The 14,646-nt window shown below is 39.8% G+C and overlaps 1 protein-coding gene across 2 annotated transcripts in view; it reads left to right on the top strand.

Moving 5' to 3' along the window:
- The window catches only part of ccdc88b (coiled-coil domain containing 88B), a 47,179-nt gene that overhangs the window by 4,603 nt on the left and 27,930 nt on the right, over positions 1–14,646 (top strand). The window contains exons 4-13 of one of the 2 annotated variants that reach the window (XM_069694486.1): positions 4,750–4,819; positions 5,011–5,069; positions 5,921–6,004; positions 6,857–6,997; positions 9,523–9,668; positions 10,072–10,153; positions 10,870–11,028; positions 13,246–13,392; positions 13,717–13,888; positions 14,121–14,242. In XM_069694486.1, the coding sequence (XP_069550587.1) occupies positions 4,750–4,819; positions 5,011–5,069; positions 5,921–6,004; positions 6,857–6,997; positions 9,523–9,668; positions 10,072–10,153; positions 10,870–11,028; positions 13,246–13,392; positions 13,717–13,888; positions 14,121–14,242 (1,182 nt within the window). Of the gene's footprint in view, positions 1–4,749; positions 4,820–5,010; positions 5,070–5,920; positions 6,005–6,856; positions 6,998–9,522; positions 9,669–10,071; positions 10,154–10,869; positions 11,029–13,245; positions 13,393–13,716; positions 13,889–14,120; positions 14,264–14,646 lie in introns of both variants that reach the window. The other variant, XM_069694484.1, reaches the window with a different exon arrangement.

Below are 14,646 nucleotides of genomic sequence, written 5' to 3'. Positions count from 1 at the left end.
GTCTTCTTTACTCTGAATTATTTTAATTTTGGATAACTGTCACAAAAATATGTTGATTCTTTTTCTTGCAGAGAGTTATATGAGGAGATTGATGCCGCGTGTAAAAAAATTATTAAGCTCCAGGCAGGAGTAGGCACAAAGACTGGAAATGGGTAAACAACCTCATTTTGTCCAAATGAAACAAAAACTGCCTGTAAACACTTGTATAGCTGACCAATTAACAGCTTATTCTTGTGTTTAATATCTTTGTTTGAAATTCACAGCGTAAAAAGTCATTTCTTGGAGGTGACTGAGCTCCGGGGCAGGAAATAGTCTGGTAAAGACCACACTGAGAAAATTAGATATAACGTGTTAATTAATGAGCTTTAAATGTGCTGGTATCTGACTGTTTTTATGTTGATGTTTTTTTTAACAGAGCTGAACTAGCTGTTTTCCCTGTTTTCTATGTAGCTCTAGCCCAGTATGTAGTAAACAGACATGAAAGCGGTATCGATCTTCTCATCTGACTCTCAGCAAGAAAGTGAATACATTTATTTTCCAAAATGTCAAACTATTCCTTTGAATTGTTCTTGTGAAAGTTTAATTTCTGTAGAAGCTCAACAAAGCCTAATTGGATATTCTGATACCTTGTCAAACTCTATCATTAATATCTCGACAGTATAAGGTAAAACCTTACACAGAGATACTGAAGCAAACCTGTGACACAGTGATTCAGGCTACCCAATCATTTGGAAATGCTCTGACTGGTTTGAGCTCCATCTGCTGTTTTGAATAGCCCTATTCACTTTCTGGAGCATTTCTATGGTAAAAAACAAACACTGACAATGTTTTTTTTTTGTGGATGGACTGAAATGACTCCCAGCTCATTATGAGTTGAAAAGTATTGTAAAATCTCCTTCTAAAACATAACTCAGGGCCACACCAAATGGCGAGGGAGAGGGGGTGACGGAGGAGGGCTGGAGAAGCAGTTGTCTTGCTGTAAGGTAGTAACAACAGAGGACAAGAGAGGAAGCTCAACAGTCAGTCTTAACCGATGAATATTTTGCCTGAGGATATTGTACAAAGTTTGAAGTGAAGTCAGGGGGTGACAGAGCATTTGCACGAAAGAAAAGATAAAACAGAAAATTCATGTCCTCAGTAGACATCGCCCTGCTTATTATCAGCCAAATGGGGTGAGAAAAAAATGTAGGAGTGGCGAGCTGACTTATTTATCTGCAGCTGTGGTTAGTGGCTAGGGAAGGGAAGAGAATACAAATCTATCAAATAGCTCTCAGGATTGTGCGTTTCATAATGTGCATTGTAGGCGCCTGTGGCATATAAGGAAATGACACAATTCTTTCCCCATTCTTTCTGTTCTCAGCAAAGAAAGCATCGCCGAGCACCAGTCAGGTGGACTGAGCATGCGCTGCTTAGCTTGTCACACAACACAAAAACACGAGTCTACATGGTTTCACTTCCTAATTTTGAGTGAGTCACTAATGTCCCTTGAAAGCGCTGAGCGACACAAGACAACAACAACAACAACAACTGTGGAGCTCATATCATATCATTCTACGTCACACTAGAATTTCACCAGGTGCGCTCTGACATCGCAGTGCACCTTTAGTTCCACGTTGGTCACAGTTTTACTTCTCACTGACTTTTTTTGGATGCTTTTTGGCTCTGTGTATAAAGAGATATATAGAGAGAGTGTGATACAGTGACAAGAGTTTGGTGAGCTTCAGCCACAGCAACACTATGCAGCCTGGGTAGGTTTAATTTAGATGTAGCTGTAGATGTAGATGCTACAGATGTGAAGGCGTCCTTTAAGAGCCCTTTTCTCATTCTATTCTATTCTATTCTATTCTATTCTATTCTATTCTATTCTATTCTATTCTATTCTATTCTATTCTATTCTATGGGTTCTGTTCTGTTCTATTTTATTACGTTCTACTGTATTGTATGTTACTGTATTCTGTTCTGTTTTGTTATTTTAATCTCTTCTTTTCTTTTTTTACTCCATCTAAAATCCTTTAATGCCTTTAAATGAGACACTTACTTTCCAACCTTCAGTTAATGGGACTTTAAATGTTAATTTCTTTTGACTACTAATTTCTTGAACCCTCTGTATTTCTCTGTAGGTCTCTGTCCTTGGCAAAGCCTGACATTTTTAAGGCTACTGAACATCCAATAAATTATGTTTCAACTAATCTGGTTTGCATAAAGTTTAAGAGCCAAAAAAAAGAAAAAAGAAAATAGGAAAAGCCAGTCTGTGGGTAAAATGAAAACCAGCACCACTCCAAACAACATAATGTACAAAGATGGAATTTGGAAAAAAATAATGTTGCAGATGGATTTTAATTCTCCTCCCAACTGTAGCTAGCAGCTTGATGAATAAGTTTATTACAAATTCAGGACTACTGTATATAGCATTGGATTATTTTCTGAGACACACAGAGGGGTGGTGGCTAACTACTTTTTTTTTTTTTTTGCTATAATATCACAGGAAAAATCCTCACTTCCTCTGGAAATTAACTTGGAGTGCAACTGTCCTGGAAATCACAGCATAACACAGATAATTGCATCGTGTATTGCGCATATAGTTAATCTCTTACTTTGGCAGGGTGTATTATTGTGTGATGTGTAAAATAGAGTGCAGGAGGGATTTCAGCAAAAACATCCCAGTGTGTATCTTGGCTGTCCTGCCAGACTGGGAATAGTTCATGCAAGGACATTAGCATGCCAACAACAACAAGCAGCTTCTGTATAATTTTCAGTCTGGCTAATCTCCTGCTGAAGTCTGTTTGGCATCAGAAACCCGGAGCTGCACGATGACCAGCTCAGGGCGGCAGTGGCTAATAACCGGCATGCCCCGGAGGAGCACAGGCGTAAGGTTGGCTGCACATGCTCCTTGCTAAAGGGAGTCCCTGCCTCTTGGTACATTGCCTTTCTCGCTGTACAGTTTATAAATTACAGTAAGCAACAGAGAGAGCTGTAATTGTGACTTGCTTCTGTACTCTGGCGATTTTGCGTTGATGGATTGCGGGAGGGTGTGGACACGCTTTCAGTAGCAGGTGGGAACGAAGCGAGCCAATATCAGTGAGTGGCTCTTTGACAGAAAGATTTCTAATTAACAGAGAAGTTTTTTTCCCCCGGTCTTTTCTGAGTTGAAGACCAAGCAAATAAAGTAACAGGATGCTTACACTTGTGCTGCACTAGATGGCAATGTATTAGAAGCGAAGCGCTCCAGGTCCACATGACAAATACTTGTTTTTACTGCCAGAGAAGCCAGATTTCTGGACGGGGAATCTCTGATGCGTCTGCGGTCCAGCTTGATTCATTCGAGTCTGCCAGGAGATTTGTCCAAGAGCTCAAAGCACAAATTACAACTCGCTGAAACGAGCTGACCACAGTGTTGGTGGGCCTTCTGCTTGTCCTGAATCGCTCCATTTATTCTGAAACGCATTATAAATGTTGTCTAGCACAAAACCAGGCAAAAAACAAAACTGAAATCAAAATTTAAAAAAAATCAAGAGCTTATTTTACCTGCATGGTACAAATATAATGATCTCTGTTAATTTGGGAACAAAATTATAGTGCATACTGAGAAGTTTTTTTTTTTTAGGCATGTAATTTCAAAGTCACAGTGTAGCTGACAGGAAATGAGACGGGGGATGATGTGTTAAAAAACAGCCCTACTTCAACTGGGTGCATTGCAATTATGTGACCAACTCTTAGGGCACCAAGACTCATGGTAAACAAATGTTTTGGAAAAAGCATCCCTTAAGATTTATTGTTTAAGAATTGTGACTAAAATATTGTATATTCTGAGTGAGCTGGACATTTTACAGCTAAAACATTTGCCGTGTTGCTAATGCCTTGCTTACAGACTAACCTTCAAAATTTTGAGTACCTAAATGCATTCACACTCTTAAATATAGAAGCACGTAGTGCACTACAAGTACCCAGATGTTGCACTCAAAATGGTCCAAAAATTGAGTGTGAAACGCTGGACACCTTTCACACTCAACGGTTGCCATCTTGACTACGCAGGAAGGACCATTGATGTAAAGAATTTTGAAATTAAGGCGTCTGAGGAAGCTGCAGCTGGTGCACAACAGAGGCCATCGATGTGTTTATTGAGTGTGTTACACAGCGGGCACAAAAATAATTTCTTGCTAAAATAATTAAAGCCAGCAGATATGTTGGCAGGTTATGCAATCAAATGCTATGGTTATTTCTGGTAAGTGCAGAACAGCAATATGCAGTTTGAGACAACACCTACACAAGAATCCTAACATGTAAGAGTACTATATGTGAGTGTACTAAGGGAAATATGCCTTTTGGAGCACAACCATAGTCAGAGGTGGAGAAACAGTGTAATAGAGATGCTGTTTCATTCATGATACCCTTGGCGTTTCTGTTTGGCTATATCTTACAAACCAGCAAACCAATACCAATATATCTATGATGAGCTTCCATCAGTGATCTAATCTTTTTTGTTTGTTTATATTACATCTATAAAAGGAGATACGCTGAAATACAGAAAGTGTGATTTACACAGAGCCTCCTTGACCTGGAAGAACAATAAAATGTTCTTATCAGGTATCCCTTCTGTGTTTACAAAACAAATTGCAGCAGGCTGGGTGGAAAGTTTTGCTGTTGTTGTTTGTCCAGACTTGTTGTGGGTAGACAGGGGGGATGGCCGGGTGATCACTTGAGAAAATCTTTTTGCACTTAACTCTTTCTCACTTTCCTCTTTTTCTTCAGGAAGACCTGCAGCAATTGATACTGATGCCTCTCCCAAATGTTGCCATTCTGGGGCAGGACCCACTAACAGGTACATGATAACAGCATGATCTTATCAGTGCCACGTCTCTCAGCCGCAAGAAAGTAATTATACTTTATGTATGAGTCCATATCTCTGCTATCTGTGAAGCACATTAAGGTGATAATGATAAGGAGGATGGTGGTGGAGGGTGGAGATGATGATGATAATGATGATGATGACAGCTATTTTCGTGTCCTCAGAGGCAGCCATGGAAGAGCTCAGGCGACTGCTGCTGCTCTTATTAGGATGTGCAGTGCAGGTAATCACACACTTACATGACCATCACGCTTTTTGAGGGTGATAATGCCACTAATATTGTTTTACTGATCCTGCATACAACCAGCAGTTATTGCTTTACTGATCTTAAATATTTAATCCTTTTGCGATGTTAGAAGTGCCATCAGTCTGCCTGTCTTTTGGTCCAGAGCAAAGTAATTATTGGATGGATGATCAAGAAACTTGATAAAGAGATCGCAGGTCCCCAAAGAATGAATTCTAATGACTTCAGCGATCACCTGAGTTTTTATCGAAGCCCATTTACATGTCAAAGTTTTCTCTTCTCCCACACTTCAATTCATGGCAATATACCTCTTTCAAATTATTCTGAAGGCATAAGTACTTGTTCAGAGACCTTTTTTTGGAAGAACAGACAAGTGACTAATGGATATTTTTGCTTGAAAAATTACTGAGAATTACTTGATTGTTAAAATAGTTGCAGATTAACTCAATTCCATAATTTACTAATCTCAGCTCTAGACCATTGGACTGATACACTGAATTATATTGATATATTTTGATCTAACACACACACGAGCCAGTCTAGCTATCCCCTTGGGGACTCTCCTGGACATATTGCACTACCTAGCCCCTCACCCTAACCTTAACAACTAAATATCAATCTCTTACCCTAACCTCAACATAACTCGAATCTGAAACCTAAAACCAAGTCTTAACCCTCAAAAAGCAGACTCTACCCTTGGGGAGCTCAATATTTGTCCCCACAGTGATACGTGTCCACATGCGTTAGTGCGCATTGTGGTTAGAGTCCCCACCTGGATATAAAAAGAAGCCCACACACAAACCTGACTCTATTTCATCCTACGTCTGCAGTGTGAGAGGAAGGAAACTTTCATTCAACAGATCCAGTCTCTGGACATTGAGACCCAGTCAGCCATCGCCAGCTGTATTCAGCAGGTAAGTGCGGAGTTAATCAAATCAAGGGCCCCCGAAATATGAAATGCTTTCACTGACTGCCCCACAGCATAAAGAGATTTGGTCCAGGGGAGACATTTCTAAGAGGATTTTTGTTCCTAAATATGATTTAGCAAAGAATTTCTTCACAGTCTGGCCTGTAGGCAGAGAGAGTAAAACTATTATTCCTTCTACCGATGCTTAAGGTAAGTGTAAAAAATGAGCTACTTGTCATTCTGCTGGTATTCTCTGGAGGACCCCTGGGTGCCTCTTGCTGCCACCGTAGGATGGATTCTCCAACCCTCATGTCCACCTCTCCACTGCCATCTCTGTCACATCACCATCTCTCCTTCATCTATATTCTGTCTTTCTCGGCCGCCCTCTTCAATAAGGCATAAAGGCCAAATTGCACTCTTTTAAAAATACCCCCCATCAATAATGGCTAGCATTACAAAAACAGCATGTTGCACACCAGCATGTCTGAATTACAGTAACAGCATGCTGCCCACCAGCCTTTTTTTCTGCCAGGTTTCTCAGCCTAATAAATCATAAAGGTGAGAGGTGCTCTTCCTGTGTGGATGGATGCACCCCCTGCTTACTGCTCATATGGCTTCCACCCGAGGACATTTCAAACCCGTCAACACGATCATTAGTTTTGCATGTATTAGTCATACATTTTTGGACACACTTCCCAGACAGAAATGTGAGAAATATCATGTTGTACACAGATGCTTGGTATTCACACAGCGCTTACACTGCCTTGATTGTTTGTCCCCAAATGCGCCGTTTTGTGTCAGGTTTCACACATGCACATTGATCTTATCACAGAGATGTGAGAAACTGTCCTTGCTGCAGGTGACTCAGGACCCTCGCATGGTGCTGCCGCTACAGTGGGACGAGCTGGTGGAGGCTGAGGGTGCAGACTTACAGCTGGTGTTTAGCGGCATGGCAAAACAGATCCAAAGCCTGCTTGCACAGAGAGACACACACCTGGAGGTATGCACGCACTCACCTAATGGAATAGTTTGACATTTTGGAAAATGTGCAGGTTTTTCGCCGAGAGCTAGATGAGAATATTGATACCAATTTCATGTCTGTATAATAAATATGAAGCAGGCTGCATAGCTTAGCATAAATAAAGGAAACATGGGAAAACAGCTAGTCTGTCATGGTCCAAATATAATAAAAATATGCCAAATATGATCTCTAAAACTATTTTTTGGGCACAATAACTTTAACATAAGTTTACTAGGTGGCCCAGCCAAAAAAAGTCCTGCATATGTGCAGGACTAACCCTAACCCTAATCATAGCCCACTATAAAATCACAATGGGTTGTTTTTAGCATTTTGTTGTTTCATCAAACAAGACAATAAATGAGTTTTTAGGAGCTGGTAGGACTACTTCTTCACCTTTGGGCTGAGCCAGGTTAGCTGTTTAGCCTGACTTAGCATGAAATCTATTTTTTAATTGGATAACAGGCTGCCGGTGGTAGCTTCATATCTTACGACATGAGAGGGGTGTTGATTGTTTCGTTTAAATCTTGGCAAGACAGCAATTAAGCAAATGAACCAGGAATGAATAATACAGCTGATTTGAAGAGACTGTTAACTGCTGTATTGCTTTATATACATGGTTAATATCGACGTCTGTTTAAACAGATGCAGTCAGACATGTTTGGGTGCATCATTTGTTCGTGCGCATGGTCTGAGGTCATCCTAAATTTGTTCGCAGAGTACGAACAAATTCAGGAAAGAAGATATTGATGAATCCCAGATTTGTGCGTCAAAAGTTCGTAGACTCGGTTTAACCATAGATTTGTGCATACACACTTTAGTGAATGAGGCCCAATGTCCCCAACTTAATTTGTGCTGGAGAACTTGAACCTGAAAAAAAAGACATCAGATTTGTATCTGTATTTTCTATCACACCAACATGATTAAAAAGAAAATTAAGAATTTGTTTTCCTGAAGTAAATATAATTTAATCAACTGAAAATGAGTTAGTTTCATCAGGGCCTCACTGTTTGCCATGTTTGATCAACATTTCATATCTTATTCTCCTCAGACGTTATATTCAATTTGTAGCTTAAATTCACCGACAGTTTTAGTATTTCTGCTATTTAACCAACAAATGCTCCTATAAGTGAGATCTCAGCTGAACAGGCTGCAGAACTCATTACAATCCAGAAAACATGAGTGTACTGTGGAATTTGACGTTAACTTGCAAAAATTGTTGGGGTCAAAAGCTTTAACTCAATTTAAATAACAAGAATTGAAATCACAAAATGCCTGTTGGTAGAGTTCTCTGTCCACTATCTGAGAAAACTTGTGTGAAGGTATTTCAAGATACATTATGAGGAGCACTGTCTTTCTTTTTCTTTAAAGTTCCAAAAGTCCCAAACCCAATGAACTTCCTTTTCCTGAATTTAAACAAGTCTGCATCCCTAAATCTACTAATGCTTCACTGGAAAGGAGTTAAAAGGCATCACTAAAGGAATTATCTCTGTTTCGAGGAGTGAATAATGTTATAAACCTTTAGCTGCAACCTTTAAATGAGATCACAGCGGCATAAGATATTAAACTTTCATCAAATAATTTCCACGGACTCAAATAAGCCCAAATGAAGCAAAGGCTCAGCTTGCCCTCCTTTATTTGAAGAGTGAACAAGATAAAAACAACATGTTTACTTGCTGTAATGTTTTCGGAAGTGTCGCACAAACAACAGAGAGAAAATGACGGAGAAAAGTCGTACTACGTTAATATTGCGGAAATAAATTACAGTGTTCATCCAGTCAGTGAAAGGAACTGACATTATTATTCACTATACCAAACTGTCTGCTACGCTTAACCCTTTAACAAAAGTGAAGACTGTGCTGCTGTATTTTGAATGCCTTCAGCCCATTCAAATTCGATATCAAATTATATATCATTTAAAATCACAAACCTGGATTTAAACAGTGTGAACCATTTTAAAATACCACAGCAGCAGAAGCAATAGCTCATCTCTTAGTAATAAAAGTCCATACAAAACATCAGTTTCTTATCTTTTCTGTTTTCTATAGAGGCACATACTTGTTGAATCACTGTGCTGCATAATATTTTCACTGGAAGAGTCCAACAAACAAAAAACTCCCAAGCTTTTAGTCTTTTTTAGTAAACGGGGTAAATGTAACGGGGTTAACCCTTGTGTTGTCCTTGGGTCAAAATGACCCGAAGCTGTGTTCAATAAAGTTCTATTTTATTTTCATATTTTTTGGGATCATTGGTGACAAGGAGGCTGTGAGGGTTTCTTTAAAGAATGATGACCAATGATCCCAAAAAATATAAAAACATAGAAATAAAATAGAACTTGGTTGAACACAGCTGCGGGTCATTTTGACCCAAGGACAACACAAGGGTTAAAGGTGCATATTTTGGGGTATTTAACACTTAGTCATCCTCTCTGCACATCTTTTCTCCTCACCGTCCTCTGTGGCCCATGCCACATCCATCACTAATCTGTCTGTCCCTCTCCCTCCCAGAGGATAACAGAGCTCTGTCGGGAGCGGGAGACCCAGGCTGATTCAACCACGGCGCCCCTGGGTGTCCACAGCGAGGAGCCGCCCGAAGGTCTGGCACTCCAGCTGGCAGATAGCAAAGCCAAACTCCGCCGTCTCAAACAACAACTGTGAGTGTGTGTGCCTGTGAGTGTGTATGCAATGAAAAAACTCATGAGGACCTTTAGAAAAGTTGCAATAAAGGTCAACGTGAAAAATGTGCAAATGATTTTGTCACACTTTTCAATACTCGACTGTGGTGTTACTGAGCAACGAGTTGGGAACAAATCAGGTACTCACTGCTGTAATCCAGTTCACGCAGTATATTAATTACAGACTATCATAAAGGTCACAGTTGGCCAATTATAATTACTGAATGTTTGTCTTTTACCATTTCTAGCAAACATGATCTGCTTTCATATTAGTTTTATTAGACAATTTATCACAGATACGACTTAAAAAAACATCAGCAAAAGACTGTTTTGAAAAACTGTAATTGCATTTGTGGTGCTGATGGTTGTTGTGTTGTTTTAGGGAAGATAAAGGCGATCAGATATTAGATTACAAGCAGGAGATTCAGACCATGGAGGAGCAGCTCAAGAAGCTTCAGAAAGAGGTACAGACACTGCTTTGGACATGCAGAAAGTCTTCATCACACATAAAATATAACTAATTTAGCTACGCTAAGATATATTCTACCTCACACCTGATGCATTTTAGGTAGAAGCACAAAACACGTTTCTTTTTAGGTAATGCATTAATTAGTTATTACACTGCACACATTACAGTTTGGTCAAAGGAACATTACTCTTGATCTTTCCCAGCTGAACGTGACAATTTAGAGTCATAAGTCACGACAAACCTCAAGGCCATGATCATATAAGCTCATCATGCTCCCACACTGAAGAGCCCTTCAGTCATTTACATCTATTTTGTATTGTTTTAGTGCTAAATTGACATGCATTTACGGACTGTTATAGCATTAATTAATGTTCCCATATCACCAGCTGTGGATATTTGAATATTTTTGAAGTGATTTAAATGAAGATAAATGCATGCAACCATGACCGTAATATAAACCTGTTGTAATAATAACCTTTAAACTAAGATTTGGTAGAAAAGAAGTCTGCAAAATGTCATCACTCTCTATCTATCTTTGTGAGGAGATTTCAGTACTAAGCACACACCTTTCTTTCTGTGTGGATCAGACTTTGTCAACATTTGCTTTACTGCACATCCTAGATCTCTTCACAACCTTCTTTGACCTCATCTCCACTGGTGGATGAATGCATATGTGTGTGTTTGTGTGCGTGTGCACGTGCGTCTATGTAGAACCGCTTTCTGCAGGGCGAGGTGAGGGGCATGCGTGCACTGCGGGATGAGCTGGACTGTGCCCAAGAGCGAGCTGCACGGTCCGAGCAGCTCCAGACTGAGCTTCAGAGCTGTAAACACAGATTGCGCAGCCTGGAGCTCACACGTACGCAGCTGAAGGTACACACACACACACACACACACACACACACACACACACACACACACACACACACACACACACACACACACACACACACACACACACACACACACACACACACACACACACACACACACACACACACACACACTGGAAACACACAACTCACACTCATTTTCACCAGAAAGAAAACAAGCAGCACAGCTATGTCCCCCCCTAAAATACAGACAAATAGTTTTTGCAGTACATTATTACAGGACAAGATCAAACACACTCAGAGCCATCATACACACATAAACACAACAGCGAAGGTTACATCAAGAAGATCCTTTTTTAAACTTTTGTCTGAGTTGCTATTATCTTTTAAAAAGATGAACCACTTAATCTCAAAACCCATATTTTTCCTCTCACGGCCCTGAGCATTTCAATCAAGAGCATGAACAACTATGAAGCTCACAGCCGGAGAATGAGATTATATTGTGTGATGTCATCGGGATTTACAGCCCGGAGCTGCTTCATTGACAAAGAGCAGGAGTACGGCTTCAGTTATTGGAACTTTTACACCCAAATGAGATTTATTCTGAGGTAATATAACTGTTCTCAGGCAGAAAATGTGCTCATCCCCTTGTAAAACATCTCAAAGTGTCCTCCCCGTCACCTTCTTAGTCTGACTTGATTCATCCTGCCTTCATGCTACGTCCCTTTAACATCTCTAAGTAGCTGGCAGGATTCATTTTTTGCATGTTTGTTTTAAGAATGAATTTGCACAAATTCACAGTGAACTCTTGTGCGGTTGTTAGAACCAGAGGAGCTTCAGCTGAATGTTTAGTTGTAAAAAGAAAATCAGCCCTAGACACTTTATAAGAGCAATTTAATTTTACTACATTTTATAACATTTATTTACATGGTTTTGGGGATCCTTCCTGCTGGTCATAACAACATTTTACGCCCCAAGTTATTTGCAGAGATCTGAGAATGTGGGGATATCCCTAAAAATAAGGTTGAGGGTGCCAAAAACAATCAAAATCACAAACAGTTTGAATGCAATTACGTTTGGTTTAACATTTACATTGTGGTTTTCATAATCTGGCTAAACTACTGGCTTGTTTACAACCTGTGTGATCATTTCACTGCTTTTGGCTGTTACCCTGTTTTACTTTGTTGTAGTGATGTTGAAGTTTTTCAAGATCTCAACAATAGCTTGTTTAGTAACATGTTATCGTAACTGCATGAAATTAAAATTAAACTATGAAACTGAGTTATAAACCAGCATTATACAATTGATAATATATGTTGTATATCTGAAGTTATTTTGCTGCTGATAGTGTAGTAGCAGTAGAAGTAATAGCAGTAGTGTGTTGTAGTTTTCCTTTTAATCACGACCTGTTTTGATCGCTCTTTAGAATTATGGAGCAAAAGTAAATTTTTTCTACAAGAGAAAAAGATCACAGTTTCTCCAGTAAAAGTTGCCTCACAAGACCAAAATGCAAAGCGGCCACCAGTCACGTTGGGATTGTATTTTGAGGATCACAACCAGGCACACAACCATGTTTTCATGGTTCTGATTTGTATGAGGAATACAAGCATTGTTGCTCTGCACACTTTTTGTTTTGATACAACTGATTTTGCCTTATTAAAAACAGATGTTTTAATCAAAATCAAATCAAAACAAAAAGTAGTGATTTAAATAGAAAAATAGTGTCATAATAAGTTAACAAAACTAAGATTGATGCTTTTGGGCTGATCATATGGAACAGTTTTCGACTCTGGAAGGATTGAGGTAAGATCATGGTTGCAGACCTTACTGTGTATATGTGATCTCTGCGGTTCACTTCTGGCTGAGAACCTTTTTAGAACATCATTCTCCCTCTCTCTCTCTTCCTCAACAATATCTGTCTGACAAAAGCAAAATATATTTCAAAATCCTAGTTGTGTAATGTTGCTTTCTACACCTATTACAATAGAATAATTTACTAAAGCTTAAAACACATAAATGTAACAAACAACTAAAGTGGTCCAAATTAAATCACACAGAACTGTTCACAGAATACATGACATCCAAACTGGGTTGACAAGAGACACATGAACAAACAATATATATCTGTCCGTCCGTCTATCTAAATCTATGTGCTTCCTTCAGAAAATGTTTGGTCTGAATTTGATCACCTTCCCAAAGTCTGACTGACATAATGTCGACTTTGCGTCATGTTTACGCTGCTTGTCGCCCCCTGCAGGAGCAGCAGCAGCTGTGTGCAGCCCTGCAGGAGACGAAAAGTCTTCTGGAAGAGCAGCTGGCAGACGCACGGGCCCGCTGCTCTTCGCTAAGGGAGCTGGAGAGGGACAATCTTCTGCTGCGTCAGAGAATCATGGAAGTGGAATCGGTGAGTGGACATTTATGTTTTTTAGCATGTTTGTCTTTCCCACACAAATGAGCTCTTTCTTTTGAGCATGTGATTGTACAGTGTGTGTGTAAATGTGCATGTTATCTGACATGATTTTTTAAAGGTGTTGGCTTTATATGCGTATGTCTACAGTTAGTTCAATATGTCAATCAATTATATAATCTTTAATAACTTTGTGTTTGTTTCCACATGTGCGTGTATGTCATAAAAATAACATTTCATGGCAGATATCTGTGCATGTTGTGTGTGAGCTCCTTGAAATGTGTCCTAAATATGTGTGTGTATGTGCTTTGGTGTGTGCAGGAGCAGGACACAGAGAGGCAGCGAGTTGATGAGCTGCTGGAGATGAACATGAACCTCGAGGCGGACCTGAGGCACTGCAGCACCAGGGGCAGTGTTCCTGCTCCAGTTGTTGCAATTCACCGTTTCCTACAATCAGAACTGGACTCTGACGAGGAGCTGAGCGAACTGATTGGTCAGAGCAGCTGCCTCTCTTCACCTTGTCATTTAAGACATTTTAATTAACTGATAAGAGAAAATATGTTGAGGTAATACAGGCCCACCGGGTTTAAATCAACAATAACCGAGCAAATCCTTTCCTATATCCATTTCTCTTTTTCTCCATTACTTTCCCCACCTATCTGCCTCTCTCCCTCCTTTTTTGTGTGTCTTTTTCTGGCTTTATGTTTTATTTTTACTAACCGTAGTCTCAGATCAGAAGCCGCTGAGTGTGGAGGTGGGTGAAGCTTCGACGCTGAGGCTGCTGGGAGCTGAGCAGGAGAACGCAGAGCTGAGGAGACGACTGGAGGAGCTGCAGGCCCAGCAGGAGGTCAGGCTTGAGAGATCGAAGGTTGTTATTCATAGAAATAATCCATAACAGTTCATCTCTCCGCTGTGAAAGATTCAAGGTCAGAGTGGCTCAAAAACAAAAAACTTTAATATAAAAGAAATTAAACTGTGCTTGATGGCTCAGTGGGTTCATATGAGGTATGAGGTAAATGAGATGCAACAGAAAATTCTGAGACTGTGCCTGTAACAACCAAAAACTGAACCCGATTTAACCCTTGTGTTGTCCTTGGGTCAAAATGACCCGCAGCTGTGTTCAACCAAGTTCTATTTTATTTCTATATTTTTATATTTTTTGGGATCATTGGTCATCATTCTTTAAAGAAACCCTCACAGCCTCCTTGTCACCAATGATCCCAAAAAATATGAAAATAAAATAGAACTTGG

The sequence above is a fragment of the Brachyistius frenatus genome, unplaced genomic scaffold (assembly GCF_029030835.1).
Source record: "Brachyistius frenatus isolate BFR_SWC_R1_liver_20210118 unplaced genomic scaffold, ASM2903083v1 Contig_17, whole genome shotgun sequence".
Taxonomy (NCBI): domain Eukaryota; kingdom Metazoa; phylum Chordata; class Actinopteri; family Embiotocidae; genus Brachyistius; species Brachyistius frenatus.
Note: the sequence above shows the minus strand (reverse complement) of the source record. Positions and strands in the feature narration are given on the sequence as shown.